This window comes from Haliotis rubra, unplaced genomic scaffold (genome assembly GCF_003918875.1).
Source record: "Haliotis rubra isolate DU_JTF1 unplaced genomic scaffold, ASM391887v1 Scf287, whole genome shotgun sequence".
Classification (NCBI taxonomy): domain Eukaryota; kingdom Metazoa; phylum Mollusca; class Gastropoda; order Lepetellida; family Haliotidae; genus Haliotis; species Haliotis rubra.
The window spans coordinates 556,136-570,178 of record NW_025766954.1 but is presented as its reverse complement, the minus strand read 5'-3'; the positions used below and the strand labels follow the sequence as shown (position 1 = coordinate 570,178).

At 36.6% G+C, this 14,043-nt stretch overlaps 1 protein-coding gene and 1 long non-coding RNA gene across 4 annotated transcripts in view; one reads left to right on the top strand and one right to left on the bottom strand.

The window, feature by feature from the left end:
- Positions 1-14,043, top strand: part of LOC124281648 (putative L-amino-acid oxidase YobN) — a 91,726-nt gene that overhangs the window by 10,986 nt on the left and 66,697 nt on the right. The window contains exon 4 of one of the 2 annotated variants that reach the window (XM_046717583.1): positions 1,243-1,327. The exons of the other annotated variant lie outside the window; for it this stretch is intronic. Within the exon in view, the coding sequence (XP_046573539.1) occupies positions 1,243-1,327 (85 nt within the window). The remainder of the gene's footprint in view (positions 1-1,242; positions 1,328-14,043) is intronic. 2 annotated transcript variants of the gene reach the window in all.
- LOC124281649 lies at positions 4,974-7,399 on the bottom strand. 2 transcript variants are annotated; one of them, XR_006899951.1, is made up of 3 exons: positions 7,186-7,399; positions 5,699-6,273; positions 4,974-5,134 (listed from the first exon to the last, which is right to left on the bottom strand). It is a non-coding gene; the product is annotated as an uncharacterized LOC124281649 (long non-coding RNA). The 2 variants fall into 2 exon arrangements; XR_006899952.1 differs by lacking the exon at positions 7,186-7,399 and adding an exon at positions 6,606-7,079.

The window sequence follows — 14,043 nt, the reverse complement described above, 5'->3', positions numbered from 1 at the left end:
TTGCCAGTTTTACAGCAGCTGAGCTTCTCGCTCCAGTTCATATAACATGTGCTCAAGGGCAAGGGAGATAACTCTACGTTAGAAAAAAGAAGGGTAGCGTTATTCGAATAAAGAATAGAATTTCATACACGGACACTCAACAATTGCAAACCATCGATAATTCGATGCACTACAAGTGAGACACTATTAAATCTTCTATTTTCTAATGAGAGGTGGGGTAGTCTAGTGGATGAATCGTTTGCTCGAGACGCCCGGCTTTGATTTAACCATACGTGTTAGGTTCGTTACTTATTTCATGTTCCAAAAACAAATCACACAACGTGTCGACTGGGTGACGACTGCGACAAGACTGCCGCTCTTTATTCCCTGACCCGTACATTGCACGTCCAGCATGCGATAATGTTTTCGTGACGACTAATCATATATTAGCGTTCGGGTTGCGGTAGTCTGATGACCTACAATTTTTAATTCAAATTATTAACAGTTATAACAATACGTGAAGCATCTTTCTGGAGATATTGCTGCAATATTGCAATGTAAAACCATTCTTACCGGTTTCCTTAGATGTGTTGCACTTTAGAAGCCGGGTTTTCGCCACTGTGAACATTAGTTCAGTGATAGTGGTAATAGCAGTGTGTCGACTTGATTTCGGAAGACACCCCGAAGTAAGAAACCCAAGGGGGTCCGTTAACACACATTTCTGTAGTTTAGCAGTACATAACTATCAATTACTGTCTCTTTTATGGATATTGATATATCGTATCATTACATAAAATGGTGCAGTGTTAAGAGTGAGTGAGTGAGTATAGTTTTACGCTGCGTTTAGCCATACTTCAGCAATTTCTCGGTGGGGGACACCAAAATAGCTTTCACACATTGTATCCATGCTGGAAATCGAACCTGGGTCTTCAGCTTGACGAGCGGACGCTTTAACCGTCAGACTACCCCACCGCCCACAGTGTCAAGAAACATGATACAAGTATTTGTCGATATTAATAATTTGCTTCATAGATATGTTAAATGACTCCGTATCGATTTAAGGTAAATCCTGATTTCGTAATGTCTGGCCAAGAATCGGAATATTTACTGGCCACAGTAATGTATCTATATATTCTACTAAGATACGCTACCAAGATTAATCTGTCATATCATCCTATTTCAGTATTTAATAATGGTTTTGTTCTGTACGTTGTCTTGTGTATTTGGGATGTTTTTATCATCCAGTCATTGATCAATTCGCAGGTGACTATCCTGGAAATACAGCACAGAGTTGGTGGACGAACTAAGACCATCAAAGATAAATTTTCTGACGGCCTGCATGCTGAAGGTATGTCACATTGAACCCTAGATATTTAATGTAATATACTTTTGAAATTGAAACAATGAAAGCTTCCTCAACATGTAACTGCCTGTAGTGCCACTTCTAGCAATATTCCAGCAATCACGTCAGGGAACACCAGAAATGGGCTTAACACATTGTACCCATGTGGGGAATCGAACCCGCGTCTTGGGCAGGACGAGCGAACGCCTTAACCACTAGGCTACCCCACCGCCCCTTTTAACTGCCTGTAGGGTGTACTCCTATATAAGGATATAGGCACGGAGACCATAAGTTTGTTGAAGCCTATTGCTGCTACTTTGGAATCATATTTGATTTTTTTTTCAAATTGAATTTTCTGGTATAGTTCTCATTTTCACACTAATAAAAAATTACCTATTTGGTTTATTTCCTTGTTGTTTTTTTTCAAATTGATTTTAAGAAGTCAAAATTTTAAAACTGTTTGTTGTTCCTATCATTTTCGCAAAATTTGAAAAAAATATACAAAAGACTAAATTTGTGAAATTTCAATTGAAAACATATAATAATGCGACCATTGGGTTCTCGAAGAATGTCAGTTCTGACAATACGTGAGAATTAAGAATATGGCAGGGCTCCTGTGTTTGAAGTGAGTAAGGTTGTGATCGAGTTGGGTTTAGTCGCCTTGAACCATGTATAACGGTGTATCCGTTAAACTAGGAAGAATGCCCGAAGTGACGTTTACAACTTTTAGTGAGACCTAATAGGGTAATCTGACCAACCTTAAACCACAATCAGGAAAAATGAGAGGTTAGAGCCTGCAATTATGGAATTCCCTATGTGTGCAATTGTGACCCCTCTGACGCCGAAATGTTTGAAATAACACTGCGCCATATAATACCATTTATTTTAAGGATTGGTATATGATTGTATAATATCAGTGAAAAGGGAGTCGATGCTTCATAACTTCAGGTAATTTTGAAGGAGTGCTGCTGTTCAATATATCATTGGTGCCATTTAGATGTCATTGTTTTCAAAAGATGTCATACTATATGTAATATCACTGGTTTAGAGGTCAGCTGTGTCATATAATGTCATTAAGTTATGCAGGAGAAGTAATTTATAAAACCGTCAATTTACAGGGGAGCGCGTTATTATCTCACTGATCTAAAGAGGTCCATTACTATATTCTATATGTGAAAGGGGTGAAGTACTTTATAATCATTGATACCAAAGGGAGTTTAACTTGTAACATCGTTGGTTTAAAGAAGAGGAGTTTTGTATAATGTCATAGACTTCAGTATGTTTTATATAATGTCATTGTTTTAGTACCGGTGAAAGTCCGGGTTAGAATTGGCCCAAGCTTGTCGTAAGAGGCGACTAACGGGATCGGGTGGTCAGACCCGCTGACTTGGTTGACACATGTCATCGGTTCCCAATTGTACAGCTCGATGCTCATGCTGTTGGTCACTGGAGTGTCTGGTCCAGACTCGATTATTTACAGAATTAGAAACTGGTACGTTCCCCAGATGTTGGGCAATTGGCATAATAGTTCCTATCCATAAACAAGGTAATATAAATAATCCAAATAATTACAGAGGCATAACACTACTGAGCATATTTAGTAAAACTTTCACCTTTATAATAAATAAAAGACTTGTAAACTGGGGAGACTCAATGGATAAGATCAGCGAAGCGCAAGCTGGCTTCAGACAGGGATATACGACAGTAGATAATATGTTTATACTGCAAAGTATTATTCAAAGGTATTTAAACTCTAAAGGGGGGAAATTCTACGCATTATTTGTAGATTTTTCAAAAGCTTTCGATTCAATACAACGAAAAAAACTTTGGCTTCTATTTAATACCCACGGTCTCAGTGGTAAAATGAGTAAACTTTTATGCAATATGTATGAAAATGTCAAGTCTTGCATTAAAAGTAATCATAATTATTCAGAAACATTCGACTTGCAACTTGGTGTGAGACAAGGCTGTATACTAAGCCCATTTCTATTTTCCTTTTTTATAAATGAGTTAGCACGACAAATTGAAACTAATTGTGTACACGGGATTCAACTCCACCCTGATATAGTTCATATTTTCCTATTGCTATTTGCAGATGACATTGTTTTGTTCTCAAGCACGATTAATGGCTTACAGAATCAAATTAATGAACTTGAAAATTACTGTGGTAAATGGAAATTAACTGTAAATAGAAAAAAAAATCGAAAACTGTTGTATTCAAAAATGGAGGCAAATTGTCAAAAAAGGAAAACTGGTTATATAAAGGTATGCAGCTGGAGTGTATTGGCTTTTATAAATATTTGGGACTATATTTCACCAGTGGCCTGTCATGGACGAGGCATGTAAAATATGCAGCGTTACAGGGACAAAAGCATTAATTGGAATTATGAAACAGTTGAGTGTACTTGGTAATATTAACTACTCTTCATTCTTTAAAATATTTGATGCCAAAGTCAGTCCAATTTTATCATATGGGGCCGAAATTTGGGGAATAACAAAATTTGACGAAATTGAAAAAATCCATTTATACGCATGCAAAAGTTCCTCGGAGTTAAAATTAACACTATTAACGCAGTGATTTATGGTGAATGCGGTAGGTACCCAATGCACATTCTTACAAGCATTAAAGTTATTAAGTACTGGCTAAAACTGCTGATTATGCCTTCAAATCGCTTACCCAAGAAGTGTTATAATATGATGTTGTTATATGATAAAGGTGGACAAAAAAAACTGGGCAACTAATGTAAAAAAACTTTTTATATTCTATTGGTTTTGGAATTACATGGAATACACAATATGTCGAATCACCTACGTTATTCATACAATCCTTAACGACAAGATTAAAAGATATGTATATTCAAACATGGAGTGAAAGGATATCCTTATCAAATAAATGCATGTATTATCCATTGTTTAAAAATGCCATAGTTCTTGAGTCATATCTATCCTGTGTTAATGTTAAAAAGTTTAGAATAGCACTGGCACGATTCAGATGCTCTTCTCATGATTTGTTGATTGAAAGAGGCAGATATATGAATGTAAAAAGAGAAAATAGAATATGTACACTTTGTAATTTTAACGAAATAGAAGATGAATTACATTTTCTCCTAATATGTCCATTTTATGACCGGTTGCGAACAAAATATATTAAAAGATACTACTATGTCCATCCAAATGTGATAAAATTCTCCTCATTGTTAAGTAGTAAAAATCCAGTTCTTCTACAAAATATTTCAATGTTCATTTACTATGCTATGATTACCCGATCTAAATTCCTCTCAAATGTAACATAACTTTATGTACTATAGGCCTGTAGCCTTCTCAGTGCAAATAAAGATTATTATGTTCTACAAAAGTGGGAACGAATACCAGAAATACTGCTTTGCTTACTGTGTATTCTAAAACTGGGTAACCAGAAGACAATATTCCTTACATTATTAGCTACATTCTCTACAGATGAGAATCCAGTAGTTGACAATAATCCTTAGAATATTAGCTACATTTTCTGCATGTGAAAAACCTGTAGTTGACAATATTCCTTACATTATTAGCTACATTCTCTACAGATAAGAAACCAATATTTGACAATATTCCTTACATTAATAGCTACATTCTCTACAGATGAGAAACCAATATTTGACAATATTCCTTACATTATTAGCTACATTCTTTACAGATGAGAATCCAGTAGTTGACAATATTCCTTACATTAATAGCTACATTTTCTACAGATGAGAAACCAATATTTGACAATATTCCTTACATTATTAGCTACATTTTCTACAGATGAGAAATCAGTAGTTGACAATATTCCTTACATTAATACAGTAGAGCTGTGTATCGTGGCCAATGGTTGAAGTGGCGAGACGATATATCCCGATAGTAGTTTAATGAGGCGAGACGATATATCATGAAAGTATTGGCAAGGAACCTGCGAGACGATTATTATCACGATACAGTGATGGCGATACGATACTTATCCCGATACTTTACAATCCTAAAACAGGACATATATGATAGATAAAATGACCGAATCTTCATTTGTTATTCAGCACAACATGTGTTACATTCACACACACTTAAAAGGCTGTTCATGTAATAAAGTTTCAGCATTTAATGCTTAAGAAAGTACAATCAAACATATTCAGTACACCTTGCTCTAGGTTTCCCTTGAAAGTTGTGTTTCTGCACCAATGCTTGCACAGGCAATTTATACAGTAATTTATACCATTAATCACTGCAAAAACTACATAAGTATGCTTTCTAAATTTTATCTTCTCTTTCTTAACAAAGCTAAGACATCGTTCATAGTTGTTAATAAATGGTGTTTGTCAAACAACTAAAACATGTTTCAATTACTTAAAGACAAGTCTTTACCTTACATTAATAGCTACATTTTCTACAGATGAGAAACCAATATTTGACAATATTCCTTACATTAATAGCTACATTCTCTACAGATGAGAAACCAGTAGTTGACAATATTCCTTACATTATTAGCTACATTCTCTACAGATGAGAAATCAGTAGTTGACAATATTCCTTACATTAATAGCTACATTCTCTACAGATGAGAAGCCAGTAGTTGACAATATTCCTTACATTAATAGCTACATTCTCTACAGATGAGAAACCAATATTTGACAATATTCCTTACATTATTAGCTACATTCTCTACAGATGAGAAACCAATATTTGACAATATTCCTTACATTAATAGCTACATTCTCTACAGATGAGAAGCCAGTAGTTGACAATATTCCTTACATTAATAGCTACATTCTCTACAGATGAGAAATCAGTAGTTGACAATATTCCTTACATTAATAGCTACATTCTCTACAGATGAGAAGCCAGTAGTTGACAATATTCCTTACATTAATAGCTACATTCTCTACAGATGAGAAACCAATGTTTGACAATATTCCTTACATTAATAGCTACATTCTCTACTACAGACAATGAGAAACCAATGTTTGACAATATTCCTTACATTAATAGCTACATTCTCTACAGATGAGAAACCAGTAGTTGACAATATTCCTTACATTAATAGCTACATTCTCTACAGATGAGAACAATATTCCTTACATTAATAGCTACATTCTCTACAGTAGTTGACAATATTCCTTACATTAATAGCTACATTCTCTACAGATGAGAAATCAGTAGTTGACAATATTCCTTACATTAATAGCTACATTCTCTACAGATGAGAACCCAATAGTTGACAATATTCCTTACATTATTAATTCTCTACAGCTACATTCTCTACATTCTCTACAGATGAGAAACCAATATTTGACAATATTCCTTACATTAATAGCTACATTCTCTACAGATGAGAAGCCAATAGTTGACAATATTCCTTACATTATTAGCTACATTCTCTACAGATGAGAATCCAATATTTGACAATATTCCTTACATTAATAGCTACATTCTCTACAGATGAGAAGCCAGTAGTTGACAATATTCCTTACATTAATAGCTACATTCTCTACAGATGAGAAACCAATATTTGACAATATTCCTTACATTAATAGCTACATTCTCTACAGATGAGAAACCAATATTTGACAATATTCCTTACATTATTAGCTACATTCTCTACAGATGAGAATCCAGTAGTTGACAATATTCCTTACATTAATAGCTACATTCTCTACAGATGAGAAACCAATATTTGACAATATTCCTTACATTAATAGCTACATTCTCTACAGATGAGAAACCAATATTTGACAATATTCCTTACATTAATAGCTACATTCTCTACAGAAACCAGAGAAATATTCCTTACCAGTACAGATTTTGACAATATTCCTTACATTAATAGCTAACAGATGAGAAACATTCTCTACAGATGAGAAACCAATATTTGACAATATTCCTTACATTAATAGCTACATTCTCTACAGATGAGAATCCAGTAGTTGACAATATTCCTTACATTAATAGCTACATTTTCTACAGATGAGAAACCAATATTTGACAATATTCCTTACATTATTAGCTACATTCTCTACAGATGAGAAACCAATATTTGACAATATTCCTTACATTAATAGCTACATTCTCTACAGATGAGAAACCAATATTTGACAATATTCCTTACATTATTAGCAACATTCTCTACAGACGAGAATCCAGTAGTTGACAATATTCCTTACATTAATAGCTACATTCTCTACAGATGAGAAACCAATATTTGACAATATTCCTTACATTAATAGCTACATTCTCTACAGAAGAGAAACCAATATTTGACAATATTCCTTACATTATTAGCAACATTCTCTACAGACGAGAATCCAGTAGTTGACAATATTCCTTACATTAATAGCTACATTCTCTACAGATGAGAAGCCAGTAGTTGACAATAATCCTTACATTAATAGCTACATTTTCTACTGATGAGAAACCAATATTTGACAATATTCCTTACATTATTAACATATATTATTAGTGAGTTTTGAATAACATTATATTCAAAAGATTAGAGAAAGTGAGTTTGACCAGAGGTTATTTATTAAAGAAATCTATATTACAAATAATGCTTTGTTAGCCTATATAAATGGAATGTCAGCGGATATTCATCATAAAGACAAAAATAATGATTGGTGTAAATGATTGGGTTTATCGACAATATTTCCTTTTGGAACTTTTGGTTTGTGCGATATCCAAGTTTCCATGTCTCGACAGAGATAAAATATCTAACATCCCTTGTTCCAGACAAGTAGCTAACATAGTAGTGTCTAAATATCCTATTTCGATCTAGAGGATCCATTGTATTTTCGTAGCGTTCCTGCAAATAAACGGAATAGAATAATTTTATTGACACTCTTCCTGTCTTCAATATCGCGTCCATGTTCGTGCTTGATTTTTTTGTCAAAGGATATGCATGAAATTGTATATCCGTGATCATGGGTTTTAATCTCACCCACACGGATGCAGAAATCGTCTAGGTACTGCTAGGTACTGCAATACCAACTGCGTCCAAAAATGTGCAGAAAATATACGATCGTGGGTTCGAATTATGTTTGACCCGTGAAGGTCCGGGGTAGAATAGGCCTTCAGCAACCCATGCTTGCTATAAAAGGAGACTATGCTTGTCGTAAAGGCGACTAACGGGATCGGGTGGTCAGGCTCGCTGACTTGGTTGACACATGTCATCGGTTCCCAATTGCGCAGATCGATGCTCATGCTTTTGATCACTGGATTGTCTGGTCCAGACTCGATTATTTACAGATCGCCGTCATATAGCTGGAATATTGCTGAGTGCGGCGTAAAACTCAACTCACTCACTCACTCGAATTATGTTTTTAGGTTTGTTCGTGGCTTATAGCAAAATAAAAATGTCCTGGGCCTATATTGATTCGGGATTTCCTTCCATCTCAAGCTGACATGCCGAGATATGACTTACACACTGTTTAAAGTGCCCTGGACCAACTCATTCTCTAGATTCTACTAATATTGAGTGTAATCAACTCTGCACAGCCCAGCTGTCACTTCTTGAAGAAGAGTGAACTAAGCAGATGAACAGACATTCTCACGATGCAGCCGTGCAGGTTCAAGGGTGATGGCGGATGTGAAGCATTGCGTCCCTTAGATGTGCCAGAATCCTATTACAGCGGAGAGCAGATTCGGCCTGGGTATAATTTGACAGCGACATATCCTTGTTCTTGGGAATCACCAATCAGGAAAAGGTTTATTGGTTTATTCCCGTCACTAAGCTAACATGCTGTGATTTAACGAATATTGAATGAAAGAGGTATGAAAATCAGCTCAGCTCCTTTCACATGGATACAAGATATTTAAGTAAACGCAAACTTGTTGGTTAAAATTCAGTTATTGGGTACTGACCGCGAGTTGCATGTCTCAGTGATTTGAAGTTTTCTTTTCCCTCTTTAGGCCCGGTGGGGTGGCCTCGCCTGGGTTCTATTCCCCACGTGGTACAACGTCTAGAGCTGGTTTCTGGTGAAATTACTGTTATTGTTCATATGATGGCAGCGCTGCCGATCTATATTTTACTATCGCTTCTACTGCTATATCTGTCAAAGGCACCTGCGATATCTGTATTTGGAAATAGTCAGGCAATGAAACTATACGATGACCAATTAATCTTTCTTTCCAAAATACCCGTTTTGTGTCTAACAACACTTCGGAGGAAAATACCATCTTTACCTGCAACTCATTATGTCGTCCTTAAGTCGCATATATTTGAAATGGAGACGTTATCAATAGAGAGAAACGTGTTCTTCAACTCATTATATCACGTAAAGATCGAATCAAACAGTGAAGGTCGAGTACTTTTCGTCAAAGCTATGACATTTACATTGCGTACATATATGGCGTTTATAACAAACCTGCTACCGAACATGCCTTGAACTTGTAATACGAAGACATGTCCTAACTGAACGAGGGGCGGTGGTCTAGCCTAGTGGTTAAAGCTTTCGCTCGTCACGCCGAAGACCCGGGTTCGATTCCCCGCATGTGTACAATGTGTGAAGCCCATTTCTGGTGTCCTCGCTGTGATATTGCTTGAATATTGATATAAGCGGCGTACAACTCGCTCACTCACTCTAACTGAACGTGGTCAAGTACTTTCCAGTGCGCCAAATGTCACTGAAAAGACCATTCGTTACCAATTTAGCGAGCAAACAAAACAAGACGCGTGTTCGCGATCAAGGTTGTATAAACATGAGGACATTTTTCAAACAAAAACGACCTCTTGTACTGAACTGTCTTCTAAGATTGATATGCAGGCACGTCAACACACACATTCTCATCTTTTGTTTACAAAATCTAACTTTCAATAACACTATTTTTTGTCAAATTAGATCTAGATAAAAACTGCTTATACGACGATCTTCAATATTATTTTTCAGCAAGGAATTTCTTTGATAATCATAATATTGGCACTTTGTCTTCTTCCTGTATTAGACAATTTCATGCTCTGACTGTCTTTTTATGGATATCTTGAACAACTAGTATTAGACCGAGTAATCACATTGTCTTAACTGGGGAATGATGATGACAAGACCAGCTATTGCACAGAATCATCGCAGAAAAATATAATTTGAAAGCGGAGAAACGCCAAAGTCCATACAAAGTAACTAGCATTTTCAAAGAACGCTTTGATACCACAACAAGTCACTTTACCAGTATATACCAGTATCTTCCGTATCTCCCTGTTTGTTGCGTGTTCTACATAGGGCATAAATAATGCCACGATATGCTTCCCTGTGTGGGTTTCACTGCAAAAGTCTCACTACGTCGCCCGATATCTACAAGCTATCTGATAATGTACATCACGTGACCGTACTTGTCACTCGTTTGTACACAAATGAAATCAGTGAGTGAGTGGGTTTAGTTTTACGCCGCTTTTAGCAATATTCCAGCAATATCACGGCGGGGGACACCAGAAATGGGCTTCACACATCGTACCCATGTGGGGAATCGAACCTGGGTCTTCAGGGTGACAAGCAAACGCTTTAACCACTAGGCTATCCCACCGCCCCCAAAATGAATCACAGAAGCTTTCCAAGTCTGTCACTCCCCTATTTTTGTTTAAATACAATAGCCACTCAATTCTCGACAATATATAAATGTCAATGACTCAATGACCCTGGGTTCAAGACGTTTGAAATAACTCAGGCATGCTTTAGTATTAGCAAAAGTGTTTGTGTACAGTGTAACCTGATATCGAAAACCAGAGCTGAGTGAATTTCTCACAACGCAAATTGTAGGAAGGACATAAAGCATGAGTGAGTGCGTGAGTTGAGATTTACAGTCACATTGGCAATATTTCAGTCATATCGTGACTAAAACAGGTCATACTTATAAGATTTATAATGCTATATTATAACATCTGTCGCCAAGGGACAGTAAAACAACTAGCATATCACAGATACAGATTTAAAACTAGCATGTAACTTACAATTATATACTATTTAGGACACTGCAATATAAAAACAGGCTATAGATCACTAGCAACTGAAGGTAGATCACCATACTAGGACCATTGAGTGGGAAGGACATGAGTGAGTGAGTGAGTTCAAATTTAAAGTCACATCGGTAGTATTTCAGCCATATCGTGACTATGAACGTTGTAAATTTATAAATGAATAAAACAAAGTGAGCTAATATACCTACCTGTCTGCAAAGGACAGTAAACAACTCGATTATCACAGAAATGAATTTAAAACTAGTAATTAAATCTAAAACCATTTTGACTATAAATGACAATACAATATACAAACAGGCTATAGATTGCCAACAACTGCAGGTAGATCACCATACTAGGGACCATGGGGTAGGGAAGAACATGAAGGAGTAATGGTGTATGCAGGGTACTGAAGCTTTTAATGAATAGCTGTTTCGTTCTAAATCTGATGTATGTTCCTATTAAATGTCGGTTATATTACTTTAAGAATGTATGCTCGTGTTCTGTTCATCGGAAGCTCATGTAACTTGCAACAAATGTTGTTTCAACAGAGGTTGAAAGTGTGCAGTCAACCGTTATGGGTAGTTATACTGATTATAGAAAAGCTTTATCGCTTTTTCAACTGCTGAACATAAGAGATAATGTTAGTGAAACAAGCATTGTCACTAAGGTGACATAATCCCCCGCCGCAAATTATCAAATCAAACTTAAAAAGTAATGAAAGTGAAGGTCATAATTTAATTTAAGATAAAGTTAAATGTCAACAAAAACATGACCAGTCAACCTTTCTTGATATCTTGCTCTGTAGTTGTTCAAACACACAAATATTTTCAAGACTCACTTTGACCTTGACATGGATGTCTTACTGTATGAAATATGCAAGAATAGTAACAAAATTGCTCATGAAAATCATTCAAGGGAAGTTTTGAAAGTCTATGAAGAAAATCTAGTGAACTGTTCTTGAGATATCTCGCTGACAATCTTAACATGCAGTTTAACATGCTGAATTCTTCAAAGTGTCATCATGACCTTGAAATTTAAGTGAAGGTCACCAAAATCGACTGGAACTTGCACCTTCCCAAGATTAAGGTTAGTGTCAAATATGAAGAAAGTCCAGTGAACGGTTCTTGAGGTATCTCGCTGACAAGCTTAACGTGCAGCTTAACATGCTGAAATCTTTAAAGTGTCGTCGTGACCTTGAAAATTAAGTGAAGGTCACCAAAATCGACTGGGCCCCAAGCCAAACATGTGACGTATGAATTTTTTGGGTTATCACGCTATCTGAGTTTTGGGTGTGCATTAATTCCGGTACCTAAACATTTTATGATGAAAAAGGCGAATAGTGACATTATGATTATGATTATGATCCTTTTAGAAAAAGGCATTGCACTTTTCACCGAGAGTATTGTGATGTCCTATTCATCATCGTTCCGCTTCATGAATGACGAGAGAAGCGACATAAAAATATCCCTAGATTTACGAAAGGTCATATTCTGACGTTTATTCAGTCACACTTGCATACCCAGATGTGATAATTAAAATGACGAGACATTTGCCAAATGTCAGTTTACATAAGGCTGCTTTAAAGAGTTTAAAATATGATAATAATTCTCTACGTATGTTTGAAGAAGGCACATTGATTTAAAGCCTATAAGCATTCAGGGCTCGGGGTGGGAGGATGTGTGTGTTCTTCAGCATTGGTGCTGAATGTTTACCACCTGTACATAGTTTGCACTTTTAACATTGTGACTGCGTATTTAAATCCGGATTGAGTAATTAAGACAAAAGACTTATTGATATCACATTTCTTGCAAAAGTTTGTTTTATGCAATAGTAACCTAAATGTGATTGTTTATGAAGTAAGCGAAATTAGCCTAGAGGCACAGAATATAGCGATTGAGTGAGTTAACAATATTACGGTAGGGTCACCCGAAATGGGCTTCATGCATTGTACCCATGTGGGGAATCGAATCCGGGTGTTCGGTGTGACGTTTTAAGTGAACGTTTTAACAACTAGGCTACCCCACCGGCCCGGCACAGAAAATAAAACGTACCTGTACATGTATATCACAGGAAAACGCGGACTGTAAAAGGTGTCCGTTTGATGAGCTGATATTGGGAACCGAGTGTTTCCGGTCTCCATCATTTCATTCGGAAATAATCCATTGATGACGGGGAACTGGAAGCGGTGCACAGGTCCTTTTGAGTGATTTACTGTTAAGAATATTGAAACATATGAGAATTATCTTTAACCTGAAATGTGACATTTTAATATTTTGTGCTTTACAAGTTCTTCGAAAATGTCAAAAGAAGGGGATGTGAATATTGCATGATGATTCAAGTATGATTCATCACTACATGAGGCTGGTATCTTTTACATCAACTGGACTTTTGTCTCTGTGGGCCTGAAGATCACTCCACATGGCCTCAAACGTCCTCCTGCATGTCCGCTTTCAGGATCCTCATTGTGGCTGTGACATTGTCGGGTTCGCGGAGGTTTTGATAGCTGGCGTCGTCCATAATATTGAGGTTCGGGTTATCCAGACAACGCAGGAGCTGATGTTCTGTCTAGTCCAGAAAAAACTCACCATTCATTTCTTGGTGATAATCACCTTGGACTTGGCTTCAATCACAGGTGCACATCCATCAAGGAGCCCCAATTCACGTCGTAATCGTCCTGGGACAGGGTCGAGTCGAACTTGGTCCAGCTGTCCATGTACTCGTACGGGTACACGCCCTTCCTCATCAGCAGGGGTCGAGTCTCGGCGTCGGT